The 13,728-nt window shown below is 44.8% G+C and overlaps 1 protein-coding gene across 5 annotated transcripts; it reads left to right on the top strand.

Annotated features, from left to right (window-relative positions):
* Positions 1-177: 177 nt before the first annotated feature.
* On the top strand, positions 178-13,509 carry LOC5511212 (neuronal acetylcholine receptor subunit alpha-10). 5 transcript variants are annotated; one of them, XM_048728123.1, is made up of 8 exons: positions 178-521; positions 610-729; positions 2,558-2,715; positions 8,382-8,426; positions 8,844-8,953; positions 9,716-9,905; positions 10,684-10,916; positions 11,473-13,509. In XM_048728123.1, the coding sequence occupies exons 2-8, from the start codon at positions 624-626 to the stop codon at positions 12,212-12,214; spliced, it is 1,584 nt and encodes a 527-aa protein (XP_048584080.1). In that variant the 5' UTR covers positions 178-521; positions 610-623; the 3' UTR covers positions 12,215-13,509. The 5 variants fall into 5 exon arrangements, with proteins under 5 accessions (XP_048584080.1, XP_048584079.1, XP_048584083.1 ...); XM_048728122.1 differs by having other exon boundaries at positions 179-521; positions 2,555-2,715; XM_048728126.1 differs by lacking the exons at positions 178-521; positions 610-729; positions 2,558-2,715 and adding an exon at positions 6,799-6,815.
* The last annotated feature ends 219 nt before the right edge of the window (positions 13,510-13,728 follow it).

Below are 13,728 nucleotides of genomic sequence, written 5' to 3'. Positions count from 1 at the left end.
ATAGCACATAATTATTATGGACTTTCTTATCCCTAGATATTTTAAATTTATTGATAAAATTCCTCTTGTTATGCATGAAATAGGATTCTGCTGGTGGCTTCGGATCAAGCATTTGTGAATCAATGCTAGGATAATTTTAATGCAAACAACTCGATGTTCAATCTATTATTTATCAACAATTAACAAAGTAATTACTTCAAGAGATATTCTTTGGCAAGCTTCAGACCCTGTGTCTACGCTATCTCGGTCAGATCTCGTTTGCTACTACAGCAGAAACAAGGCGAAATAAACTCCGGGGATCGTTTTAAATATTTATTATTTAAAAAGCAAACAGGTGCCGAATAGAGGATTTACTCGCAGGAAAAAGTTGAATTGCCTGCTGCAGTGGATACATGGTCTCGTTTGCACGGTGAGAGAACGCTACCGATTGCCCTCATACGAGATATTCCAAAAACGAGTTCTAAGAAACGAATTCCAAGAAAAGACTTCACAGGAGGGGTACATATCAAACAAGAAAGAGGGTAAGTGGACTCTAAAAGTTACATGTTCTTATTAGTTGATTTACACGCATTCATTTCTAATCCCGGCAATGTATCTTTTTTTATTTAGCTAGTGGTACAGCCATGGCGAAGAAATCGTTGTGTGTTTGCTTGGTTCTATGTGGAATAAGCATGGCAAACGCATTCAGCATTGATTTGGAGGAGACAGAGGCGCCCCCGACAGAAATAGGTGAGGAATCCATCACGCGTACATGCATTCTGAGTTAACATTTATTCTAAAACCCGTTACAACATGGCACAAAAACAAAACTGGCGAAGAGCTGTTCATGACAAATTATATGTGCCTCTAGGTACAGAAATAGGTACGGAATCCACCACAACATTCTAGCCTATTAAACCCGCTACAATATAATAGTGCGAAAACTATAATTAATCGAGTACATCATGGCTTTTAGTATCAGTGAAAGCAAACACACATTTAGATAGTTTTTTATTTTTTTTTATTTTTTCCAATGTCGTTTTTGAAGAATGCTTACTTGATACCTTGATAAGATAACCCATATTTGTTTGGTTAATGTGTTTTGTTATTTATCAGAGTATTCATCTTTGTGGTTTCGAAAAGATGAAATATATTGTTAACCGAGTTATGTAACAAAAGGCCTTGAAAACTCGCCAGGATGAAAGTTAGTTACTGAGTTATGTAACAAAATTCCCTGAAAAATTCCCTAGGAAATCTCAATGGAATAAGACCAAAGGAAACGAGGCAGATCAAGAAGAAATGTTGATCTTCTACACTCTTTCTATTTTAATATTGAATTTAACCAAAAGATATCGCTTTAATTAGTTGAAAGTTTCAATTTCGCAATTTATCTTTTGAACTAATTTTTTGTTCGTGCAGTTTGAAACAGTGAAAATTAGGACTCTTGAATTATAAATTTGGAAAAAAAGATACATAGCAATGCTTGTTAGATACATTTGACTAACACCAACACTCGAGCGGGCGAACAGCACATCTCTGCTGTTCCCTGGTAAGTAGAGCTTTCTTCCTGTTTGTTTCTATCAGTACTGTTTTTTCAGGTGTTCTATACGCGCGGCGCGGCTGAAACCGCCTTTCACTGGGTAAGGAAACGGAGACGAGATAAGCGGAGATCTAAGCAGCTAAGCGCTTACGTTTTTGGGAAAATCAACGAGAACAAAGAAAAAGAATCCTTTCTTTCTTTCCCGCTTTCTCTCCGCGTTGGTCTCCGTTTCGCCGATTTTCACACGCAAAATAAGCATTTGACGTCTCGTTTCCTTCGCCGTTTCATTTTCCTTTCCTAGCGAAAATAGGCCTTGAGTTTACTCTTAGTAAAAAACAGAAAGATAGCTCTGCTAACCGGGTGCCATATCTCTGGCTGCGTCTGCTAAATTTTTAGCTTGTTTTCGCGTGAGCTCTACCGCCCTGTGGCGCCTAATTTCACCCTAGCAGATTACGTGTATCAGCAAGCGGCTTAGACAGGTATCACGCGCAAACAAGCACACGAACATCTTGCCAGGCATTTGTCAAACGAAACCAGCAGCAATTTTCTAATCTAAGGTCCGTATAACCTTTCAATCTAAACTCATCTAAGAGAAAAAAGAGTGTCATAAAGAGTCCATAATATATCCTTCCATAATATATAAGGCATTGCGCGACTACTACTACTAATAAAATTAATTGCAACCACTTAAGTCAACCTGTGGGGACGTAGATCGGGAGTAGTTATCTAACCCCTTCTAAGCCGATATATGTAGGTGATCATATTTAGCTTGAGCCAACCCTAAATTGACCTCATCCACGTCATCAGTCAGTGAGTTTTTGGCCCTCCCCCTCCCCCTTCACCCGCTGCTCGTGCCACGCCCATAATAGCAAGCTAATTGTTTCTTTAACAAAGCCTTCCCTGAGCAATGATGACGAGACCAGTATCCCCGATTATCTCCTGTACAAGCACTACAGCAGTTTAGGGTTATTGAGGCCCCCTTGCCCCCACCCCCTTCTTGTGCCACGCCCATAACAGCGGCATGATTTTTTACAGCAGAGCTTCCCCTTAGCACGGATTACAAGACCGGTAACCCCGAGTATCTCTTGTACAAGCACCTGTTTGCTAACTACAGCAACGTGGTTAGACCCGTCAAGAGAGTCGAGGAAGTGGTGCCCGTCAGCTTCGATATCGGCTACAGCCAGATGGTCAACCTGGTTAGTATACATTCAATGTCTGCTACAGCCAGATGGTCTACCTGGTTAGTATACATTCGATATCGGCCACAGCCAGATGGTCGACCTGATTAGTATACATTCGATATCGGCTACAGCCAGATGGTCAACCTGGTTAGTATACATTCGATATCGTCTACAGCCAGATGGTCGACCTGGTTAGTATACATTCGATATCGGCTACAGCCAGATGGTCTACCTGGTTAGTATACATTCGATATCGGCTACAGCCAGATGGTCTACCTGGTTAGTATACATTCGATATCGGCCACAGCCAGATGGTCAACCTGGTTAGTATACATTCGATATCGTCTACAGCCAGATGGTCAACCTGGTTAGTATACATTCGATATCGGCTACAGCCAGATGGTCGACCTGGTTAGTATACATTCGATATCGGCTACAGCCAGATGGTCAACCTGGTTAGTATACATTCGATATCGTCTACAGCCAGATGGTCAACCTGGTTAGTATACATTCGATATCGGCCACAGCCAGATGGTCGACCTGATTAGTATACATTCGATATCGGCTACAGCCAGATGGTCAACCTGGTTAGTATACATTCGATATCGTCTACAGCCAGATGGTCAACCTGGTTAGTATACATTCGATATCGGCCACAGCCAGATGGTCAACCTGGTTAGTATACATTCGATATCGTCTACAGCCAGATGGTCAACCTGGTTAGTATACATTCGATATCGGCTACAGCCAGATGGTCAACCTGGTTAGTATACATTCGATATCGGCTACAGCCAGATGGTCAACCTGGTTAGTATACATTCGATATCGGCCACAGCCAGATGGTCAACCTGGTTAGTATACATTCGATATCGGCCACAGCCAGATGGTCGACCTGATTAGTATACATTCGATATCGGCTACAGCCAGATGGTCAACCTGGTTAGTATACATTCGATATCGTCTACAGCCAGATGGTCAACCTGGTTAGTATACATTCGATATCGGCCACAGCCAGATGGTCAACCTGGTTAGTATACATTCGATATCGGCTACAGCCAGATGGTCAACCTGGTTAGTATACATTCGATATCGTCTACAGCCAGATGGTCAACCTGGTTTAGTAAACATTCGATATCGGCTACAGCCAGATGGTCAACCTGGTAAGTATACATTCGATATCGGCTAAAGCCAGATGGTCAACCTGGTTAGTATACATTCGATATCGGCCACAGCCAGATGGTCAACCTGGTTAGTATACATTCGATATCGGCTACAGCCAGATGGTCAACCTGGTTAGTATACATTCGACATCGGCTACAGCCAGATGGTCAACCTGGTTTAGTATACATTCGATATCGGCTACAGCCAGATGGTCAACCTGGTTAGTATACATTCGATATCGGCTACAGCCAGATGGTCAACCTGGTTAGTATACATTCGGTATCGGCTACAGCCAGATGGTCAACCTGGTTAGTATACATTCGATATCGGCTACAGCCAGATGGTCAACCTGGTTAGTATACATTCGATATCGGCTACAGCCAGATGGTCAACCTGGTTAGTATACATTCGATATCGGCTACAGCCAGATGGTCAACCTGGTTTAGTATACATTCGATATCGGCTACAGCCAGATGGTCAACCTGGTTAGTATACATTCGATATCGGCTACAGCCAGATGGTCAACCTGGTTAGTATACATTCGGTATCGGCTACAGCCAGATGGTCAACCTGGTTAGTATACATTCGACATCGGCTACAGCCAGATGGTCAACCTGGTTTAGTATACATTCGATATCGGCTACAGCCAGATGGTCAACCTGGTAAGTATACATTCGATATCGGCTAAAGCCAGATGGTCAACCTGGTTAGTATACATTCGATATCGGCTACAGCCAGATGGTCAACCTGGTTAGTATACATTCGATATCGGCTACAGCCAGATGGTCGACCTGATTAGTATACATTCGATATCGGCTACAGCCAGATGGTCAACCTGGTTAGTATACATTCGATATCGGCTACAGGCAGATGGTCAACCTGGTTAGTATACATTCGATATTGGCTACAGCCAGATGGTCAACCTGGTTAGTATACATTCGATATCGGCTACAGCCAGATGGTCGACCTGATTAGTATACATTCGATATCGGCTACAGCCAGATGGTCAACCTGGTTAGTATACATTCGATATCGGCTACAGCCAGATGGTCAACCTGGTTTAGTATACATTCGATATCGGCTACAGCCAGATGGTCAACCTGGTTAGTATACATTCGATATCGGCTACAGCCAAATGGTCAACCTGGTTAGTATACATTCGATATCGGCTACAGCCAGATGGTCAACCTGATTAGTATACATTCGATATCGGCTACAGCCAGATGGTCAACCTGGTAAGTATACATTCGATATCGGCTAAAGCCAGATGGTCAACCTGGTTAGTATACATTCGATATCGGCTACAGCCAAATGGTCAACCTGGTTAGTATACATTCGGTATCGGCTACAGCCAGATGGTCAACCTGGTTAGTATACATTCGATATCGGCTACAGGCAGATGGTCAACCTGGTTAGTATACATTCGATATCGGCTACAGGCAGATGGTCAACCTGGTTAGTATACATTCGATATCGGCTACAGCCAGATGGTCTACCTGGTTAGTATACATTCGATATCGGCTACAGCCAGATGGTCAACCTGGTTTAGTATACATTCGATATCGGCTACAGGCAGATGGTCAACCTGGTTAGTATACATTCGATATCGGCTACAGCCAGATGGTCAACCTGGTTAGTATATATTCGATATCGGCTACAGGCAGATGGTCAACCTGGTTAGTATACATTCGATATCGGCTACAGCCAGATGGTCAACCTGGTTAGTATACATTCGATATCGGCTACAGCCAGATGGTCGACCTGATTAGTATACATTCGATATCGGCTACAGCCAGATGGTCAACCTGGTAAGTATACATTCGATATCGGCTAAAGCCAGATGGTCAACCTGGTTAGTATACATTCGATATCGGCTACAGCCAGATGGTCAACCTGGTTAGTATACATTCGATATCGGCTACAGCCAAATGGTCAACCTGGTTAGTATACATTCGATATCGGCTACAGGCAGATGGTCAACCTGGTTAGTATACATTCGATATCGGCTACAGCCAGATGGTCAACCTGGTTAGTATACATTCGATATCGGCTACAGCCAGATGGTCGACCTGATTAGTATACATTCGATATCGGCTACAGCCAGATGGTCAACCTGGTAAGTATACATTCGATATCGGCTAAAGCCAGATGGTCAACCTGGTTAGTATACATTCGATATCGGCTACAGCCAGATGGTCAACCTGGTTAGTATACATTCGATATCGGCTACAGCCAGATGGTCAACCTGGTTAGTATACATTCGATATCGGCTACAGCCAGATGGTCAATCTGGTTGGTATACATTCGATATCGGCTACAGCCAGATGGTCAACCTGGTTAGTATACATTCGATATCGGCTACAGCCAGATTGTCGACCTGATTAGTATACATTCGATATCGGCTACAGCCAGATGGTCAACCTGGTTTAGTATACATTCGATATCGGCTACAGCTAGATGGTCAACCTGGTTAGTATACATTCGATATCGGCTACAGCCAGATGGTCAACCTGGTTAGTATACATTCGATATCGGCTACAGCCAGATGGTCTACCTGGTTAGTATACATTCGATATCGGCTACAGCCAGATGGTCTACCTGGTTAGTATACATTCGATATCGGCTACAGCCAGATGGTCGACCTGGTTAGTATACATTCGATATCGGCTACAGCCAGATGGTCAACCTGGTTAGTATACATTCGATATCGGCTACAGCCAGATGGTCTACCTGGTTAGTATACATTCGATATCGGCTACAGCCAGATGGTCAACCTGGTTTAGTATACATTCGATATCGGCTACAGGCAGATGGTCAACCTGGTTAGTATACATTCGATATCGGCTACAGCCAGATGGTCAACCTGGTTAGTATATATTCGATATCGGCTACAGGCAGATGGTCAACCTGGTTAGTATACATTCGATATCGGCTACAGCCAGATGGTCAACCTGGTTAGTATACATTCGATATCGGCTACAGCCAGATGGTCGACCTGATTAGTATACATTCGATATCGGCTACAGCCAGATGGTCAACCTGGTAAGTATACATTCGATATCGGCTAAAGCCAGATGGTCAACCTGGTTAGTATACATTCGATATCGGCTACAGCCAGATGGTCAACCTGGTTAGTATACATTCGATATCGGCTACAGCCAAATGGTCAACCTGGTTAGTATACATTCGATATCGGCTACAGGCAGATGGTCAACCTGGTTAGTATACATTCGATATCGGCTACAGCCAGATGGTCAACCTGGTTAGTATACATTCGATATCGGCTACAGCCAGATGGTCGACCTGATTAGTATACATTCGATATCGGCTACAGCCAGATGGTCAACCTGGTAAGTATACATTCGATATCGGCTAAAGCCAGATGGTCAACCTGGTTAGTATACATTCGATATCGGCTACAGCCAGATGGTCAACCTGGTTAGTATACATTCGATATCGGCTACAGCCAGATGGTCAACCTGGTTAGTATACATTCGATATCGGCTACAGCCAGATGGTCAATCTGGTTGGTATACATTCGATATCGGCTACAGCCAGATGGTCAACCTGGTTAGTATACATTCGATATCGGCTACAGCCAGATTGTCGACCTGATTAGTATACATTCGATATCGGCTACAGCCAGATGGTCAACCTGGTTTAGTATACATTCGATATCGGCTACAGCTAGATGGTCAACCTGGTTAGTATACATTCGATATCGGCTACAGCCAGATGGTCAACCTGGTTAGTATACATTCGATATCGGCTACAGCCAGATGGTCTACCTGGTTAGTATACATTCGATATCGGCTACAGCCAGATGGTCTACCTGGTTAGTATACATTCGATATCGGCTAAAGCCAGATGGTCAACCTGGTTAGTATACATTCGATATCGGCTACAGCCAGATGGTCAACCTGGTTTAGTATACATCCGATATCGGCTACAGCCAGATGGTCAACCTGGTTAGTATACATTCGATATCGGCTAAAGCCAGATGGTCAACCTGGTTTAGCAAACATTCAATATCGGCTACAGCTAGATGGTCAACCTGGTTAGTATTATCAACATGCTTCGACACGCGACATGCCTACATACGATTGTAGGTTGAAGTATTCTCGTTTTCTCAACACGCGACATGCGACAAGCCCACATACGATTGTAGGTTAGCGTACTCTCGTATTCTCAACATGCTTCGACACGCGACATGCGACAAGCCTACATACGATTGTAGGTTGAAGTACTCTCGTATTCTCAACATGCGCTATCTTGCATAGCAAGCGAAAGAGTTAGGGATAGATCCCGCGCGCCTGGAGAGAAGGATGGAGCGCCTCGTCTCCATCTCTCTTCTTTCCAAACCCTTCGGGCTTGCAACACAGGCTAGACATACGCTCACACTGTCTCTCTGTCTGTCTCGTATCGCAGGCTAGACATGCGCACACACTGTCTCTCTGTCTGTCTCGTATCGCAGGCTAGACATGCGCTCACACTGTCTCTCTGTCTGTCTCGTATCGTAGGTGGAGAAGAATCAGATTCTCATCAGCAACTTATGGGTGCGCCTGGTACGTACGCGGTCTTGAGTGATATTGTTTTTGCTGCTGTTGTTGGTGTGATTGTATCGTTTTAGCATGTTTGTGTTGTTGTTGATAATATGTAATATGTTTGTGTTGTTGATGATGTGTAGCATGTTTTGTTGTGTTTTTGATGATGTCTAGTATGTGTGTGTTGTGATGTTGTTGATGACATGTAACATGTTTATGATATTGTGACATGTGAAAATACAACCGTCTATTTACCAGAGAAATAACCATCCACGAATGAAGTCTGATACTTCATTGCCGATATCGGTTACTTGTTTGTAATAGCCGTTGGAAATGGATTCTTTTTGTGGTTTGGTATTGTGATGAAGCGTAAATTGGTGGCGTGATTGGCCTTCTTTAACTGCAGTAACCGTTGCCTGTTTTCTTCCACTTCTACAGAAATGGTACGACCCTTGGCTAACCTGGAACGAGAGTGACTTTGGCGGAATGAAAAGCATTAAGGTCGACCCGTCTTGTGTCTGGGTACCGGACATAGTCCTCTACAACAAGTAAGTAGATGCCCCGCATAGTACCGCACATGGCCGGCGTCACGTCCCGCACAAATCCCGCGTCATGTCCCGCATATTCTTGTATCTGGAATCCGGACATAGTCCTTCACAGTCTGCACATGTTCCGCATAGACCCGCACATGTCTCGCGTCGTTTCTCGCACAATTTCCGTGTCATGACTCGCGTCATGTACCGCACAAATCCCGCGTCATGTCCCGCACAAATCCCGCGTCATGTCCCGCACAAATCCCGCGTCTTGTACCGCACAAATCCCGCATCATGTCCCGCACAAATCCCGCGTCATGTCCCGCACAAATCCCTCGTCTTGTACCGCACAAATCCCGCGTCATGTCCCGCACAAATCCCGCGTCATGTCCCGCACATATCCCGCGTCTTGTACCGCACAAATCCCGCGTTATGTCCCGCACAAATCCCGCGTATTCTTGTTCCTGGAAACCGGACAACAAGTAAGCACGCGAGTCAGTCACTGGACTGATTGTAGTCATAGACGTCATATAGAAAGTATCATATTTTGATATTTGACATATCTTTAATAAGACCTACTTTTTGGCATCTGTAAGGGTAGAGTTCTGAATGAGTGCGGCCCTTATTTTCTCTCCCTCTCTTTTCTATTGCTGTATGATGTCGATATTACTGATTACTTCTCCTTATTCTTGCCGATGGTCCTATAGCTCATTCCATTAATTGCCCATCACAATGTTTTTGGGAATAGGCGTATATCGTAATGTCTCGTCCTTGCAGTGTGGATTCGGATTCTAGCGGTGAGATGTACAAGTTCACTACGAAAGTTAACATTCACTCGGATGGAACGGTTCAATGGCTGTCGCCCATCCAAGTCAAAAGCGAGTGCAAGATCGACATTACGAACTTCCCCCTTGACGAACAGTTCTGCAAGCTGGAGTTTGGTTCGTGGGCTTATGACGGCTTTGAGGTAAGTCCCGCAGTACGCGTGCATGTCCCGAGCGCAGGGCCCCACACAGAGCGCTTCTTGTCCCCAATGGTCCCACAGAGCGCGTCATGTCCCGCATGGTCGCACGCAGAGCGCGTTATGTCCCGCATGGTCGCACACAGAGCGCGTCTTGTCCCGCATGGTCGCACACAGAGCGCGTCTTGTCCCCAATGGTCCCGCAGAGGGCGTCTTAACCCGCATGGTCCCGCAGAGCGCGTCATGTCCCGCATGGTCGCACGCAGAGCGCGTCTTGTCCCGCATGGTCCCACGCAGAGTGCGTCTTGTCCCGCATGGTCGCACACAGAGCGCGTCATGTCCCGCATGGTCGCACACAGAGCGCGTCTTGTCCCCAATGGTCCCGCAGAGGGCGTCTTAACCCGCATGGTCCCGCAGAGCGCGTCATGTCCCGCATGGTCGCACGCAGAGCGCGTAATGTCCCGCATGGTCCCACGCAGAGCACGTCACGTCTCCAGTTAGTCCCGCGAACATGTCCCGTATAATCCCGCGTCATGGAATCATCAATCCATTTCCATCGGCTAGATACTTAAAATCAAATATATTTAATAATGTATTAGACTTCAATCATGGATGGATATTTTGATGTCTTCTTGCAAATTAATTGTTGTATATTCAATTATAGACAATACCAGATGACCAGTTGTTCGATATTCTTTAACAATTCTATTTGAACAAGTACCTTAATAAACCAGTTACTCAGTTTTAACTTCCTTGAAATCACGTGACTACACCTTCTTTACAGCTGAACCTGACGAACGCGCGCGAGACCGCTGACCTGAGCCTTTACACCACTAACGGGGAGTGGCGGATGCTGAGTGGGAAAGTGACGCGTAAGCTGTCCAAGTTCCCGTGCTGCGAGGCGCCCTACATCACACTCATCTACATGTTTCACGTGCAGCGCCGCGCCCTCTTCTACGTCATGAACCTGATTATACCGTGCGTCCTGTTGACCTTCCTGTCCGCGCTCACCTTCCGGTAATGATCATGATTTGTGGTAGATGATAACGACGATGATGATGGCGATCGTGATGGTGATGATGATGATGATGATAAATATGACGACGACGACGATGATGATGATGATGATGACGATGATGATGATGACGATCGTGATGGTGATGATGATGATGATAATGATGACGACGACGACGACGATGATGTTGATGATGATGATGACTATGACGATGATGATGATGGCGATCATGATGGTGATGATGACGATTATGATAATGATGATGATTATTATTATTATGGTGACAATGATGACGGTTATGATGATATGATGATGATAATGGTGATGATAATTATGATAATGGTGATGATGATGATGACGTTGATGATAATGATGACGATCATGATGATTATTATGATGATAATGTTGTTGATCATGATGCTAATGACGATGACACTAATATTTCTCTCTATATCAAAGACTGACGAGTGTGTCTCTGCGTTTTCCTGACCCGCCACACATGTTATTTTATCTAGTCTGAGCTATATGACACCTACAAATATTTTTTTCTATATATAGGTTCCCGCCTGAGTCCGGCGAGCGAGTTTCCCTGACCATCACCATCCTTCTCGGCATGACCGTCTTCATGCTAATCTTTATCGACAACATCCCGCCCACCTCCGAAGTGATGCCCCTGATCGGCAAGTACTTCTCCTGCTCGCTCTTCATCATGGGTTCCTCCCTCATCGCGACCTGCATGTCACTCTCCCTCTACTACAACAACGCCATGGCGCCCATGCCTGTCTGGCTCCGTGTCATGGCATTCAAGTTTCTAGGCCCAGCCTTTGGGATTCGCCCCCCTAAACACAGCCTTGACGAGAAGTTCCATCGCGACCGAGAGAACTCCTGTATACAACGCGAACAGGAGAACTCCATCCGGGGGATGGAGAATAACATCACGGAGAACTTAGTTCCCGGAAAACAGCGCAAGTCGATTCCTAACGGTGGACGGAAGCTAGAAGACACCTTGAGCCAAAGCGCAAGTATTCCTTGTAATATGGACAGTTCCCCGGCATCCCTTATCAAGGTCCTGCTGGCAGCGCGCTCGGCAGAGGGGGTTGGGAGGGGTGGCTGTTGTTGCAGTCGTTCTGGCGCGGCGAGCGTGTCTGAGGATACGGAAATGAGCGAGAAGAAGGAGGAATGGCAATTTGTGGCCGCAGTGGTTGATCGGTTCTTCTTTTATTTGTTTATCTTCGTCATCTGCCTCTGCGCCATCGTGGTGTTCTTCATGTCACCAGCTGTGCGGATGCTGTTCTCGTGAGATGGAAGACGAGTTGGTGCTTTTTTATGGCGCTGCGATCCCCTTAAGCGTCTATTCACTTAAAAGAACACCACGAGATAAAGCGTTGAGCGTTGATGACTAAAAAGCGGAATTCAGTAGCTCACCACGAGATAGACGTTTCTAGCTACGTGCTTTGAAGTCATGCTGTTTACTCGCATCGCGAGAGAGCGCCAGAGCCTACCCATGAGCTGGGAAATGCGCTTTGTCGAGTGCCGAACGATGATTCACTATTTGCGTATAGGAACTTGAGTAGCTCTCGTTGAGCAAATGTCTCCAGTTAGGCGCTTTCGAGTGATTTCATTGATTCATTATTCTCATACCAACTGCATTACCAGCAACAAGGGTTACATCAGACTTGCTGACTCGATTATAATTGTACATTTATTGTAAGTTCGTTTACTCTTTGCGAGCTAGGGTAAAAAAATGGCTTTTGTTGTAGTACTCCATGAAGTTTTGGAGATTTGCGCTTATTATAATCTTCTATAAATTTTGAACAAAACGAACAGTAACCAACACCTCGACACAGAAGAGATGATTAGAGACCAAAAACATCCTTTGTAGAATAAACATAATAGAGACAAGATTAACTAAGTACTTGGTTACTGTTCGGGATAAATTGTATATAATTGGAATAGAATTTCATGTCGAACCCTCCAATGATGCCAAATTAACGCTGTTATTGAGGTAGTTCCAGCCCTCCTGAGTTTACTTTGTTACTCACTACTCATGAGAGCGCGGTAGCTTAGCCAGACACCATTCTTCCGGGGGGAGGGGGGTGGCATATGTGACTTTCTCAGTGGGGGGGGGGGGTGCTCCTCTGGGAATTGACCTTAGCATTTACCAAACATTTTTCTGAATCTGCAGGTTTGACTGAAGTATTCTCTGATAATGTTCGAAATACAATATTCCACTATTGCTTATCTGTTTATCTTATCTGGACTCATTGACAATCATGTGTGCGCGTACACAGGGGGGTCCGCAGGGTGCGTGCACACCCCCCTTGATGGCCAAAAAGTGGGTCATTGCATATTAGGATCTTCAAATACTATGCTTTTCGCCCATATAATACCTATGACTGCGCACCCCCCTCGGCCAACCCTGGGAACGAGCCTGTCATGTCTTCCTGAGTGACAGTGTAACACTGTATTAACCCATGGTATCATTATCGCTTTACAATTATGAAAAAATATTAGTGAAACATTGTAGAAAGGGTTCTAAGTATATTAACAAACTCAAGAGAAAACTCAATGATTAATAAAGCTACGATCATGCAAGTTATGGTAACAAGCTTTTTGACAAATTTAATTTTCGAGTTCAGACTGTTCCCGCTTTTCCGCAAGTCCATTGGGTTAAACGTCACACTAAATGAGTGGCGCTCAATTGCAGGTTACGAGTAGTAAAAATTAAGATTCTGTTGCACAAAATAAAACAAAAAATTGGATTTTGATTCGGCACATAAAAGCTCGACATTTGAATTCAGACGTCGAACTGTT

This window comes from Nematostella vectensis, chromosome 5 (assembly GCF_932526225.1).
Source record: "Nematostella vectensis chromosome 5, jaNemVect1.1, whole genome shotgun sequence".
Taxonomy (NCBI): Eukaryota; Metazoa; Cnidaria; class Anthozoa; order Actiniaria; family Edwardsiidae; genus Nematostella; species Nematostella vectensis.
Note: the sequence above shows the minus strand (reverse complement) of the source record. Positions and strands in the feature narration are given on the sequence as shown.

What these genes read in the sequence shown, in the direction of transcription:
- LOC5511212 (XM_048728122.1), top strand. Translation starts at nt 624, where the DNA reads ATGGCGAAGAAATCGTTGTGTGTTTGCTTGGTTCTATGTGGAATAAGC. An exon ending in GCAACTTATGGGTGCGCCTG is followed by an intron (nt 8,427 to 8,843) that starts GTACGTACGCGG and finishes CCACTTCTACAG; the next exon opens with AAATGGTACGACCCTTGGCT. An exon ending in GGGCTTATGACGGCTTTGAG is followed by an intron (nt 9,906 to 10,683) that starts GTAAGTCCCGCA and finishes CCTTCTTTACAG; the next exon opens with CTGAACCTGACGAACGCGCG.